This window comes from Drosophila santomea, chromosome 2R, assembly GCF_016746245.2.
Source record: "Drosophila santomea strain STO CAGO 1482 chromosome 2R, Prin_Dsan_1.1, whole genome shotgun sequence".
NCBI classification, from domain to species: Eukaryota; Metazoa; Arthropoda; class Insecta; order Diptera; family Drosophilidae; genus Drosophila; species Drosophila santomea.
The window spans coordinates 7,644,425-7,659,265 of NC_053017.2; the positions used below are offsets into that span (position 1 = coordinate 7,644,425).

The following is a 14,841-nucleotide window of genomic DNA, read 5'->3' on the forward strand; positions in this document are numbered from 1 at the left end:
TTTAGTTACTTTAAAAGTAGATATTTTGCTATAGCGAAATCATATTCAAAAGACAAAACAAGGGGAGTTGTTGCTATATTATATGGCAAATATAAACATAAATATAAACATTAATCTAATGAACTCCCAAGGTTCTCTAAGCAAACCAAATTTCATTGTACAAATAGCTGATTCAGCTTGTTAATTTGGGCTTCAACTTCAAATGTTTGCAAATCCAATATCAAAGTCAAATTGGAATATTTAATGTAAATGTGATTGGTGTACTTTATTAAATTAATATGGCCTTGTGTTAAGTTAGTTTAAGTTGAATACCTAGTTATTTAATATTTGCATTTTGCAAATGTACCACACGTCCACTTATGATCCCTTGACCTATTATCATATCTATCTCTCGATTTGCACTTTAACCCATTCCCGCTTGTCTGAACCTCCTGTTCAGTTCTATTTAACTACGCCCCTGATTGGGCATAAAGCTTATAGAATATTTTTTCATAAAATCAATTCGAATTTTCTATTTTGTGTGGTGTTCTTTCTCAACCTTTTTTTGTACGGGACATAGTAAAAATGTTAGTATTAATTTCCATATAAATTGCTTGAATGCGCGTATTGGTATTTGTGCCCCTCTGTCTGGGTGTATGTGTGTGTGTGGGGTGTGTATCTATAACTGCACATTTCAAACGCTCAAATCAATTTGCACATATCAACAACGAAATTGTTTGCTCAATGCGGACTGCGTTGCCAGTGCTTCCCATTTTTTTTTCGCTTTTCCAGCCGAACGTGCGAAATGAAAAATCAGCAAAAAGTTGCACGCTAGCACAACTTGGCTGCAGTTCAGATTCCTTGATTTTCCACCCATCCACCCCCTTTGATGGCCCGGGGCTGTGTATCTATGTAATCTACAAATTTCATTTGCTATGCCTTTAATCTTTGTAACAGGAAATGGAGCCGCCAAATAGCACGAGCATAATTAAATTTATTTAAATTTTATCTCTGTATTTTGGCCTAAAACCAAACAAACGACGAGCAGTGTTGGCAATCCGGCAAAATAAATAAAAATCCCTGTTTTATGGCCTTAATGATACGCTTTTTATGAGTCGGCACGGAAGTGTCTTGAGCGCCACGCCGTCTGCACTCAGGGAAAAATTAACGCTTTTCGATATCAAATCAAGAACGAACCGCATCGAAAGTACGGTAAACTCGAATTTTTTTGATTCAAGGACAAAAATTTTAATTCAAGAACGAATAATTTGAGACCGAAATTATGAATTTGAGAACGAACGTTCTGGATCCAAGTACGATAAATGTACTGCTTTAAGTATGGGAAATACTTAAAATAAATATTAAAAATACTTGACCCAAACTCGTCAAATTTTAATATGCGCATTATAAATTCACGGTTTAAATTGTACAAATTTAAAACTGAAGTATGAGTATTTTTATTTTCAGAGCAAACTTTTGTTTTAAGAACGAATCATATTTATTGTTTATTTACACGACTTTAAGAGTTTTGTTATTCTTATTTTATATATAGTAAATGTATACATAAAAACTTCCATAATTTTTTTCTTAAAAATTAAATTGTTACACTTTTCTTAAAGTTCTTACAGCTAAACATATTTAACGAAACGCGGTGTCAAGCAAAATAACAAATAGAGTCCTGGGTATCTATCAAAAACGAAGAAAGACAAATATAACAATAAGTAAATACAAATTTTGTTATTAGTTATATTACCTTCATTTATTGCCGGCTGTGCTTCGGTAAGCTGTTGCCTGCTGAGATAGTTTTTAATCTTCCTATCGTAAAAAGGAAACACTGCGCTTCAGGTCGTCCTACTTCGAAAACAATGCACGCTCTTTCTCTGGGCATATTTCTCAGAAGTCGATTTTTAACTGTAAATATTACACATTAATTTATAGATTTATTTCTTTTAGAAGTAACATTTGGCAACACAAAAGTTTTATACACATAAATGCATACGCATATACATATGCGTGCATGCAAACACGTGCATAGGCCACCGACTTTTTATGTATGTATATTACATACTTTATTTAAAGATTTCTACTTACCCTGCACACCGTGCCCATTTTCACATTGTTCTTCAATTATTTCACTTAATTCACTTTGTACTTGTTACTCCAGGAACTTTTTGACAGTAAATGAGAGCCGTGTTGCAATCGATTATCGAAAAAACATATGTTTCTTCAACAACACAGAAATGTAATCGATATAAACAAGTGTAAGAAGTCGAATGGCTGGAGATTTTTCGATCGCATAAATTTTAGTTTAAACTTCTTATATTTTTTGTGTATATTCTTTTAAAATTGGCCGCATAAAATGATCAAGGAATATACATACATAAATGAGAAAAGATAAACCTTTGTTTTCCATGAGTATCAATAATATCGCTTTTGAAATGTGTAATTCGAGTACAACTAGTACTTATTCCAAGAACGGTTGTCTTAAAAATTTTAAGTACGACACAGTACATTTTTAAGAACGTTCGTTCTCAAATTATTCGTTCTTCAGTTTTCTGAGTGTGTCTGTCTGTGTTTTTTGCTCCGCCTTTAGCCATTGCCCTGCCATCAAATTGTTTAAGCAAACATAAAACTTTACAAATGCGAGGAAGAAATATATATTTACTGAAGAATTTGCGTCTGCCTGCGGAAAAGCGAAGAGCTCATTACAGCCGCAAAAACCAATATGCTTATTGCTGATTCGCAGGCGGCTGCTCAGTCGTGGCTATAAAAACTGCTAACGTAAGCGTAAAATGCTTTCAAGTGCTTCGCAAATCCAGCAAATCTAGCAAACAAAACCGCGATGGCAAATCATCTTGGGATTGGGGTGCAAAACGTGTCATTTCTTCCCATTTCCTTCGTTCCATTTTTTAATGAGCAAAAGCAACAATTGTTGTAGGTGGCAAAACTACATTTCCTTGCCATTTTTCTTCCTGCTTAGTGACGCTTCATTTTCTGCAACTGCGTTTATATGAAATTGATTTAAATATTCGCCGAATTTTTCATTATAAATTGCAACTGCCTTTGCCCCACTGCCTTAACTTATTGCCTAGGCATCGTGATCAGAAAACTTCTGCGACCAAAGTTGAGCCCAGAAACTTTGGTAAATGATACAGACTGACTGTGCCGCAGCAACAGCAAATTTGCCCTATTATTATGGCCAGGCTAACCACAAAAAGCGGTGGCCACAGAAAGCTTTGCCCTGTGGAAAACTTTAAATTATTTAGAATACTCTTAGGCTGTACGGAGCACAATGTCCCCGAGTTTTGCCTCCTTTGTTATTTCTCTAGGACCAGTACTTCAATATATCCCTGTTGCAAGTGACTGATTGTCGCTTCATTTTACCAATTAGTTTATAGTATCCTAGTGCTGATTTATGAGGACTATGAACCCTTTTTACTATGATTTTAAAACTATACAATAACTTTAAGTATCTTTAAGTATTTCGATAAAAACTAAGGAGTATTGGCCAAGTTATTTATTAAGTTATGTCCTGCAAGTTGCAGTTCCTAGTTCTATGCAATATTGTATGGCAATATAGATAACATAAAATACCATATAACCAAAGTTTGAATAATACAATAATTCGCGAAAATTGAAAGCAAATTTGCCGACGTTCTCGCGCGCGATTCGAAACGCCATTACTAACCGGTCTGATGCCCATTACAGATGCAAATTATTCGGATATACCATATATACAGTATCTCACACGTAAGTCAGGCTGCGGCCTAAGGTTGCATTGCACTAACAATTTAAGCGGCGCGTTTTATATTTAATTTCAATCAAAGTCTGATGCAAAAAGTGAATTAAAATCAGAATCATAAATCGAATTGATATGTTGGGTAAACTACTTTACGTTCCGGGTCGAAAGAAGCATACGTACGAATGCCGACATGATGTGGGCTACATATTGCAGCATGCAACATACGCATGACAATATTTTTGCTGCTTGTTTAACGTTTCGTGATTTTTGCCAGATTTTTAATGCCACACATCTGTTTTCCCTGCCGACGCCCGGCTTCCCTATTCCCGCAATCTGCTATCCTGTGCAATCCTGCCGCACCGCCGTCCTGGCGGCCTGGTATTCTTTTTGCCGCACTCACACATCTGCGAGGCACGTACTCCGTTGAGGGTGTGTGTGAGCAAACAACGTGCGACGTTGTATTGACAGCATATTGTGACAAATATGTAAAAAGAATATATGAAAACACCCGCTGCCTGCAGCCCGGCAGAAAGCGAGCTATTCGAAATAATGGAAATGCATTCGAGTTATTCAGCACAGCAGCTTTAAAACGGCGGATGCCTACTTAATGCTCTTAGCGCACACAAAAATAAATGAAACCAATGGCCAACGTATACTTCTTGGACGTATGAGCCACACTATTTTGTATGTTTTCGGCACACAAGGCTGTGAGCTCTTTGCTCACAGGCTTACCAACCCAGTTTAGCGAGCTCGGCAAGTGTGGCACCGAAAACTGCGTTCGAAATTCCGAATTTCTAAGCCCGAAATAATAAGTGCCTCCAGAGCCTTTTAAGCCCAGTTAGTAACCCACATTGCCATGTTCTTTTACGACCCTCCACAGATCCGCCGGAGATCATCAGGAAGCCGCAGAATCAGGGAGTCCGAGTGGGCGGCGTTGCTAGCTTCTATTGTGCGGCCCGCGGTGATCCGCCTCCATCGATAGTGTGGCGCAAAAATGGCAAAAAAGTTTCGGGTAAGTTTCCCTCAACAACGGCTTCCCCGGCCCGGCCCAGTCCTTTCACTCCCTCTCTTAACGGAGCCCCGTGGTTTCCATCGTTTTGCAGGAACCCAGTCGCGTTACACGGTGCTGGAGCAGCCCGGCGGGATTTCCATACTCCGGATTGAGCCCGTGCGGGCGGGACGCGATGATGCCCCATACGAGTGTGTGGCTGAGAACGGGGTGGGCGATGCCGTTTCCGCAGATGCAACTTTAACCATCTATGAAGGTAAGTGCCGTGCCGTCATCGACATCACCGTTTGCAGTTATTTATGGCCTTCGAGTGCAGCCTCCTAATTGAACCGCACTTTGCGGGAGATGCACTGGGCGAAATTCTGTAGCTGAAAACGAAGAAAAATATGTGTATATGCTTATATTGGAACAAACCAGGAGTGTAGTATTAAGCATAGCTATGCGAATCCGAAGTCACTTGATCATTTTCAGCAGCTTAACTACTCCTTTACCAGTCCAAACCTAAAGAAATTTGTAGCGAAATAGATCCTGGTTTTTTAGTGTGGTATGAACAAAGTTTGCATTACCCATCTAACTGAATCCCTTTTATTTTCCGGTTTACGAAGAAAAGAGTCGTGATAGAGCGACACAAAAAGTTTCGCCTGGGATGCGTCGCAATGTAAACTACGTTCATACATTGATTTTGAATTAAAACTGGGCAAAGAACTTGGCGTAAATGGTAAACTTTTGGGAAGCTCAAACCACCAGGCCCCCAAGGGTGGCGGTGGAAAGTTATTTGCCAGCTTGTTTGTGTGGCTTAAATTACTTGCCAAAATTTACTTTTGCTTATTTACAACTGGGCAAAGGATAAAGTTTTCGCTCTCTAAGCCTAATCAAGTCTGGGTAGAGGGCGGATGGGCTTGGATAGCCAGGCAATTGAACTAATTTGCTTAAACTGAGAGCAGTCCAAGTATTTATACATTCTCCACTCAGCTTTCCACCCACCTTGTTTTTTTTATTATTTTTTTTTTTTTATTTCGGTCCCAAATTATAAACAGCAAAAGTTCAATAACAAAAATTGTTCTCCCTAATGGGGAGTGGGCTTGGAAAAGGCAGAAGTTATAACTTTTAATGAGATTAAAGAAGCAATTTATTTGGTAAATCAACTCCAATACAAAATACATATTGATCGATGGTCTCTGGTTGGCTGAGTTCATTTGAAGCGAAAGTCAAATTCTTGCTGAATTAATTAGGAGCGTTTTTGGGTTATAACATAATTAAGCCCTTTAATGTCCTTAAATTGATTGAAGTTCGTTTCGGAAGAAGGATTAAATGTAGTCTTTATAATGTAAATGTAAACAGTACATAGTAAAAAGAAATTTGATTTGCATACAAATGCCTAACTTACATATGTATATATGGTATTTATGTGTGGAGATCCTGTTGTGTTAACGAGGCTAGTAAGCAACGTTACCTTGGCCTGCCTTTTTGGTCTTTTGCTGAACTTTTACCTTCACTCACATGGTTGTTAGTCCTCGGTAAACTACACTAATTACTTCCCCCATATGTGGCATATGGACTGGGGTGCACTCCATTCGCTTTTGAGTCTATCAGCGAGCGCTCCAACTTGCCACAAATCAAATGCACACCAATTACGTGGCGCCAAAGTGCACAGAGAGCATAATCAACTCGCATAATTAACAACTAAAAATGCAAACTAGCCGCATAAAAAGACCGAGTGCGGATAGAGACATTGTGGAATGGTGAAGGGTAGGGGCCTCAGACATAGGTCCAAAACCAAAACAGGCCCACCGGAGTGTATCAAAAAAATATGCTCCCATCCAGAAGTTTTTTTTTTTTTTTTTTTCGCTTCGTTCACCTGGCCTCTGTGCAATTTTCACACATTTTGCGGTTCCCTTTGGCGGCCTCATAAACAACCAACAAACAACTGGCTAAATCCCGAAACAACAACAATAATAAACAAGCTAAAATGGCTGGCAGACAGTAGTAAATTATAAGTTGGAGCTGCAGCTCGTAGACTCGGGGATAAAAGTAGTGCACATTACTCATACGCCGCGTACATAAATTTTCCACCTTCCAGCCTTCGGGTACGTAATTATTTTCCGTTTACAAAATGTCTGCCAAACACCTGGAAGTCATCAGTGCAGAATGGGGGTGTGCTGCGATTACGGTTGAAAATATGGTGAATAATAAATAGATTTTTTCCCCACAAGCCTCCAGAAAGAAACTGGGGAGAATTGCATGAAATATGAAATAGTTGTACAACTTAAAACCAAAATTTATTACCCCTTCCTCCATCGGAAGGTGGAGAAACCCCGCAGAAACCCCACTTTGTTGCCATGGCACATAATTAAAATGTTGCTCTTGTCAAGAGCAAAACATTCATCCAGAGACTTAGAGCTGAAAACACGACCACCATCCGCCAGATAACAAAGTCACACAGCCATGAGCACAACGTGGCCGAAGCGAAAGTCCTGGCTTAATGCCGAAATAATAATGCAGCCGGCAAATGGAAGACAGCATTATAATAAACACACCAATACCAGAAAAAAGAAACTTATCGCCCGCTATAAATTTAGTCAAAGCGTGCGGAGAACAGAAGCAATCAGGCAACAAATTGTAAACACTAAATTTCAGCAGCCAGCGAACAAAGGGGCGGCGAGTTGGCCAAAAGACCGGGCCACATTAGCACTAAATCGCAACGACTAACGCAGTCAGTTGGCTAAGCGTTTCGGGCATAAATATGCGTGGAAATAAAAGAAGGATGCCAGGAGTCACGCCTCCGGTGGCAAGATTTATCCAGCAGCCCGCACAAAACTAATCTTTCCTTCGATATTTGCATAAAAAACAAACATGTCAAAAGATATGTGCAGATACACATACATATATGGAAGTGGGAATCCGCTTCCCACGCTTTTGTTTAACTTGTATTTTCTGTACCCCCTTTTTTTTTTTGTATTTTTTTGTTTTTTTGGGAGTGCATAAAGCTGCAAAGGCAAAGGGGGATTTACTATGCCGCCCTCTTTTTGGCAAGATATTGCTCGTCAGGTGAGGAGACAGAGTCACGTTACTTGCAGGTGTTGCAGGTGCAATCTATCCAAAAAACCTGGCTCTCGTGGGTGTGGCGGCTCGTCGGCTTTTGTGGCAAGGAGCAGCAAGAGGAGTTGCAGAATGCACGCGCACACACACACACACACACACACAGACACAGACACACCGGCAGGTATGTGAAGTGTTTGATGACGGACGCGTCGCGTTAGCGCTCCCGGAAAAACCCCAAAATTTCCGCGTTGAGCCAGCGTGGACGCGCCAATGGGTGACAGCAAGCATTGGCGCCGCGGCCACGGTCACTTACCCGCGGAAGACTGCTCTCCAGAGGTCCATGGACTGCCAGCCGGACCCAATCTCCAGGCCCATGGGACAGGTCAGGGTGAGAAAATTTCGAAGCTTTCTCTTCCGGTTTTTCTCTTTCGTCCGCTTTTCCATGTGTGCAATTAGAGATGCACTGTCACACCAGCTGATCTCACTCTCAGCTGCTAAACCAGTGTTGGAAAACGGCTCAGGCTACCGGTCTGGCAGCGCTGCACAGCCGAAGGCGACCCCAACCACAGGTGGCGCTTCTAGCGAAATGCTACTGATCAGAAGCAAATTGCTACATAACTAGCCAAACGATCTCGTCTCTAAACGTAGCATACTTTCCTGGGCTGCTGACGAGAATCCTTGCCAGCAACGCATGGAATCCTTGCGAAAATAGAACCAGCAAGATGGGGCTAGGAAATAAGAGGTGTCAAAGGTCAAGGAGCGGACCAACAGCCAACCCCGCCGCTAACGCGGTACACCGAAAAACGGGGCTCTGGCGACCGAGCAGGAGCGGTATAACTCCCACCGAATAAAACCCTTTCCCCTTCACACCCCTCTCACCAAAAATCCACGGAGCGTCTGACCCAGAGTGGGCGGCTACGTGGTCTGCGTCTGCGCCATAGTGGCCGGCAGTAAATCCAACCCTGGCAGAAGGGATAAATCTGCAACATAAACCTGGCAGTAGGGATAAAATGCATCCAAGTGAGGAATGTCGGTAAATAACATTACTACTCCAGGTGGCAACCACTTAGTTGGAAATCCACCCGTGGTTAATCCCACGGCAGGGGCACGGATTCTGGAGGCCCCAAACCACGTTCTAAACCAACCTGGCGAGGTGGTGGCAAGCTTGGCCGCCTCGACAGTGATCGCAACAAGCAAACACTATAGCGAAATGGACAACGCGGGAGCTTTTCAAAGCAGTAAAAAGATCTTGCGTTCGCCGATCCTACCAAGATCACCTGGGCCACCACAGACTGGTGGGTCAGTCCTGGCCGAGATGGGAGATGGTCAGGACACGCCGAAGCGGGCAAGGACCCCGAGCAGCCCCTCCGGCTCGAGCCGCAGTACACCTCCAAAGAGGACGAAGGCGGATGGGCAAATCCGCTGCGCCGACAAGCTTTCGGAAATCGGACGGGTCCTGGATCAGCTGATAAACCTGACCAACGTGAAGCAGGTGAGGCACATAAACGTGCAGATGAAGGCGATGTTCGCCAGGATGAAGGCCCTCCAAGAAGACGCCAGCCGGGGGCTGGACATGGAGGACGAACAGCGCCACGCCCTCCCAGGATGCCCCAAGTGTGGGGATAAACGAATGAAGACCGAGCAAAAGTCGCAGCAGACCACCCCCAGGCGAAAAAGGGACAGTTTCGTGCAAACGGACCAAACGGCAAAGGGAAAGAAGCCGGTGGATAAGAGAGCGAGCCCCCCAAGACAGCAGGCGAAAGCAGCGGAGCAAATCCCGGCGCAGCCAGCGGGAGTCCCAAGCCGTGGGAAGCCGGACACGTGGACGAAGGCGGAGACTAGGAAGAAGGCACGCCTAGCGCGGAGACCCGACGCTGTCATAGTCGAAGCGAAGGGAAAAACCTACAGCGAGGTCTTGGCTTTGGTCACCAGGCGAAGCGACGGACAACTGCAGGAGTTGGGAAGGAACGTGCACAAGGTTCGCTGCACAGCTAGTGGTAACCTCCTGCTCGAGCTAAGCAGGGATGGAGAGAAGAGCGCATCGCTAATGAAGAGCGATCTGGAGGCGGTGCTGGACGGAGTCGCATCTGTGCGAGCTCTGACGCAAGACTCGAGGTTGCAATTCCTCTCGATCTGCGACTTGGACCCATTAGTCGCTAAAGAGGACCTGTCAAAGGCGTTGGTGGACCAGTTCCAAGTTGAGGCAAGCTCGATTAAGCTGAAAAGCCTTCGACCTTCCTTCAGGGACACCCAAACGGCAGTAGTGGGCCTGCCATGCAGCGAGGCACAGGCGGTCCTTGCCAAGGGTAAGCTGAAGGTGGGATGGACAGTCTGTAGAGTCAAGGAGAGCGACTCCAGACCCAGGTGTTTCAAGTGCCTTGAGCTCGGCCATATTGCAGCGCGTTGCAAGAGCACTGCAAATCGCAGCGACTGCTGTCTCAAGTGCGGACAAACCGGGCACAAGATTGCTAGCTGCACTCAAGAGGCCAAGTGCTTCCTATGCACCAGTGCCAGGAGAGCCGACGCTAGGCATATTGCGGGTAGCAGGAGATGTCCTATGAGCACCAAGCCACCGAGGAAATGAAGATCGTCCAGATTAACCTAAATCACTGCGAAGCGGCGCACCATCTGTTGAGCCAAACCATGCGCGAAGTCCAAGCCGACGTAGCGCTAATAAGCGAGCCGTATAGAAAAACCCCCGGGTCTGACTACATATTGGACGGTACAGGAAGCGCCGCGATCCTAATCAACGGGACAAGCCGGCCAAGAAACATGCGCATTGGCTCATTCTTTGTAAGGGGGCTGGTTGGCGACCTGTGCCTGTACAGCTGTTATCTACCGCCACGCCTTTCCCTTCCGGAATTTTCAGCAGTTATTGATGAGCTGGCTAACGACGCAAGAGGAGAGCGAAACGTGGTCATCGCTGGGGACTTCAACGCCTGGGCAGAGGAGTGGGGCTCAGTCCACACGAACGCAAGAGGGCGTACCCTTCAGGAAGCCTTCGCGTCTATGGACGTAGCTCTTCTGAACACGGGAACGGAGCACACCTTCAGCCGAGCTGGAGCAGGATCGGTAGTAGACCTGACCTACTGCAGTGGCTCGCTTTTCCAGCGCGCACAATGGTCCATCAGCGATGCCTACACGGCAAGTGACCACAAGGCGATTATCTGCGACATCACCAGCAGAGGATCTTTCACAGCCCCTCCAGCGAAGAGGCACTTCAACCCAAAGACGCTCCAGCGGGACGCGTTCCTGAGGGAATTTGGGAGCCCAGACATCGGTGAGAACGCAGCGGCAAGCGCAATCAGCCTGACTAGAGCAGTCGAGAGGGCATGCACAGCAAGCATGAGGGTGTCAAGGAGCCACCACACTCGCTGTGGCAAGTGTTTTTGATCTCGCGCTGCTTTAGCCTGTTGAGAATTTTGATTAAAAATGCTTTCACGTGAAACTCAAACGTGCCCCAACGCTGCTCCTCTGCATATGTGGGCGCCTTTATTGGCATTTGGGTGGCGTTTATTTTTCCACGCTTTTCCACACTGTTCTCTGTGTGTGTGTGAGTGTGAAAATTTTTACATTGAGATTTATCACGCAAAAAATATAAAAAAATATAGTGTATATATGAAGGAGCGCGCAAAGGTAGAAAAAGTTAGAAAAGTTTGTATATCCTCTTTCACTTTTTTGTACTTTATTATTTGTGAAACATTTAATTATTCCCCCACCAACTTCCCTTCCCCTTCCATTTTGGTTCGTTGGTGTTGTCTAGACGGCAAAGGAGCTAATGAAAGCCGCTTGCCTTCCTGCAAATTGCAATAAAATCATCTGAAAGGCAATCTGCTTTGCCGCAGAGCAGAAAGCAACAAACCCAAAACAATTTGCTTTTAAATTTGCCTGCCAAAAAACATTTTAGCACCTCAAACGGCTAACAATCTTCCCTTTTTCGGTCGCTCCTCCTTGCTGTTCGGGAAAATCCCTGGCCAAAAACAATATGCCGTCCGTCGTGGAGGCGCAAATAAATTTCATTAATTGCCACCCGAAGAGGAGACTGCGATGGCATCGTTCAAGAATTTCGCAGTTTTGGGGGGCAGGAGCATTCATTAATCTGACTTTATAGTAATAAGCGGCTTTGCTGGTTACGGTTTGGTTTGGCTTGGTTTGGTTTGCCTGGGCTTCCTCCTGTTTTTTAGGTTTTACTCCTCCCTTTTTTTTTCCTTTGCTGAAAGGGGCAGTCCGAACTGTGGCCCATTAGTTGGGCTTGATTAAAACGCTGGACTCAACCGAGCCGGGAGAACCCACCCAGGCTGCACTTGTTGCAAAGTCAAATGGCATGTTCTGGGCATTGGGGAAAACTTCATCCTTGGCTTTAGCCCGTTGTGCGCTCACATAGACAAACATTGACAATACACTGGGCGCATTTAACTGGCCAGCGGCATTGGCCACATCCTCGGCCACCAGGAGTCCTCGTCCCTCGCTCGTACTTCGCTCTTATGCCCTTCGTCCCTCGGCCCTGAGCACCGTTTGCGGTCCGCCTAAAAAGTCGTATTAATAATGAAAATTCCACAGTAGCGAAAAGTTTAAATGGGCGAAATTTGCTGCGGAGAAGGGAGCCGGCTATTTTGGCCCTGCAGCAATGCAGCTGTGGCACCAAGCTGTGCCAGGAATAAGGATCCTGCATCCTGGATCCTGGATCCTGGGCACCCTGCATACGCCATCCTCCATACAATGAAGTGTGTGTGCTGCAAAGTTATTGGACTTATGGCTGTTTATATTTAATGTATGACAAAAGTGCTGAACTTAAAGCAAAAACTGCAGTAAGTCCAACTGCAAAAAGTGCCCACAATAGCCCGTTAGTCAATGTACATTATTCAAAAGTTGTAGTAGGTTGTTAAACTTCCCTTAGTTGTGTCAATATAAAATTAAAGCTTCGATAACTTCGCTATCTCGATTAAAATGGCTAAAAAGGGTATTACATTATAATACATAACTGGCCAGATAAGTTTGCAGCACACCGTTTACTGAAATACATATATTTTAAACTTAAACAGCTCATTATGTCATAAAATACCTCGTTAAATGTAAATGCTGTCGCCATATCTTCATAAATTGTGTTTTATTATGGTCATAACATAACTTGGCGGCTTGGCTACTAACTGCTGTGAAAAAATCTCGCCATATAGCTCAACTAAACACATTTCGCTGCTTTTCAAATGTAGACCAATTAAATGTTCATCTCGCTCACTCGCATTTCACCTCATATGATTTGTGCTGCCGAAAAGCCATAAAGTGCTGCTCCAAATTGCGAAAATATTTCAAAAACTAGCCACCACATATATATGTATATATATATATATATACATGCACATATGTATTCTGCGATTGCTGTGTTGCGTGCAACCGAGCTGCACACGTAAATACCAAAAGTCGCCTTGAGTTGGGCAACTTGCCTTCGGAATAGGGTGCAGCAGAAATTTTCTTCAAGGCGTATTGCGGTTTGATGGAGAAGAGTCTCAATTGTTGGTTGAAATGAAGGAAGCCCCGTCGGCGAAGATTTTAATCAAACGAGTCGAAGAGGCTTAGAAAGGAATGAAATCTGTATTTGGAGATTAGCCAACTTAGTTTGAATTATACATGAAATCGAGGTGACGAGAGGAATATATTTTATAACATATAAATCGGATTTCCGTTTCTTGAGGTTGCTTTCCACTTTTTTCCTCTACAACCTCCATATATACACATTTTATTATGCCGGAAAATGCATTTGAAATTCATCAGTAGAAATTGGTAGAAGACCTACTTACGTAGATACCCCCCACATGACAGTCCTCCTTTGCATCAATATATGTATGTATATATATGATCGGCCTTCAATCAGCCCACTTTTGCTTCTCTTGGCTGCCAAGTAAGTGCAAGTCAGCCACCACCGCCTTCTCTTCGATCCAGCATCTCAATTTTTTCGGTATTAAAGTTTCAGATGTAATGACGTTAAATAAAATTGGAAGCGACTTGAAAAAATTGAACTTATATTGGCTTCCCGAAAAATGAAAAACGAAAATAGATAAGAAAAGTGAAATTGTTACTTTTTATAGGTCCTCTAGTCGATGGAAGCTCACCATTCAGTGCAATATTATCTGAAAGGGGAAAAAAAGAGTGTGTTTTGTTTCCTTGTTAAATGGCAGTCCATCATAATAAAGCACTGTGAACAGATAGTTGTAAGTACTGCAGACCAATTCGATTGCTAAACTATTAGGCACAAAGTGCAATGTCCCTGCAAACTAGGAATAAGTCCAATGAGTGACTTTTACTTCTAAATCGATCTTAAACTAGCATGCAGTAATTTGGACCAATTAAATGCGTGTTAATCGCTTTGAAGATCTTTAAAATTCACTCAAGAATGTGGAGTTAATTAAATTCCTCCTGTTGTGAGTTCTCCTCAGCCGGCAGTTTCTTTGCAGCACTTGAATGGGCCACGGCAAACACACTCGTGTAGCAAAGTTGCCCGCGTTCACCCAGCCATTCATACATAATTTCAGCTGCTCCATAAGCAGGCAGTGTTTGTTTATTATTCTATTCCCGCCGAAAAGAACGGGAAACACGGCACTACTCACATGTATGTATTTACTATTTCAAAGCTCACTTTTGTGGATAGAAGCTGCTGTCTTTGTTTGTGTGTTTCGCTTTATTTTCGGCCGCATTTTTGCTCTTTGTTTGGGAAAGCGCATTGTGCGGCACCAGGGGCTTTTGCATTGCCAACGACCACGGAGGAGCTAACAATGATGTGGATATTGTCGAGACGGTCGGCGGTTTTATTCTGGCCCGATAAATAATAAATGCATTCTTCCTCCCGACATTCTGGCAATTTTCGCGAAAAAGAAAAATTCCGTTGATTTGGCAAAGATACTTTTCACTTCACTGCCAAATAGCCTACAACTTAATCCACCGAACTTCGTGATGCAAAGTCCCCGTGTTTGCCTTGCAGGCAAATGAGATGGCTCGAAGGCAGAAGGGAAGCCAGAAGGTCCTGCTTGGCTCACCTTGACGTGATCCTGACACGTCCTGACATACGATGCCACTT

The 14,841-nt window shown here is 43.7% G+C and overlaps 1 protein-coding gene and 1 long non-coding RNA gene across 9 annotated transcripts in view; one reads left to right on the forward strand and one right to left on the reverse strand.

Moving 5' to 3' along the window:
* LOC120446767 (tyrosine-protein phosphatase Lar) overlaps positions 1-14,841 on the forward strand; it is a 118,004-nt gene that overhangs the window by 53,735 nt on the left and 49,428 nt on the right. For 5 of the 8 annotated variants that reach the window (XM_039627905.2, XM_039627906.2, XM_039627910.2 and 2 more), the window contains exons 4-6: positions 3,688-3,729; positions 4,602-4,733; positions 4,825-4,986. In XM_039627905.2, coding sequence (XP_039483839.1) covers positions 3,688-3,729; positions 4,602-4,733; positions 4,825-4,986 — 336 coding nt within the window. The remainder of the gene's footprint in view (positions 1-3,687; positions 3,730-4,601; positions 4,734-4,824; positions 4,987-14,841) is intronic. The other 3 variants (XM_039627908.2, XM_039627907.2, XM_039627911.2) reach the window with 1 other exon arrangement.
* Positions 1,607-2,166, reverse strand: LOC120446769. Its single transcript, XR_005615888.2, has 3 exons — positions 2,071-2,166; positions 1,733-1,890; positions 1,607-1,665 (listed from the first exon to the last, which is right to left on the reverse strand). It is a non-coding gene; the product is annotated as an uncharacterized LOC120446769 (long non-coding RNA).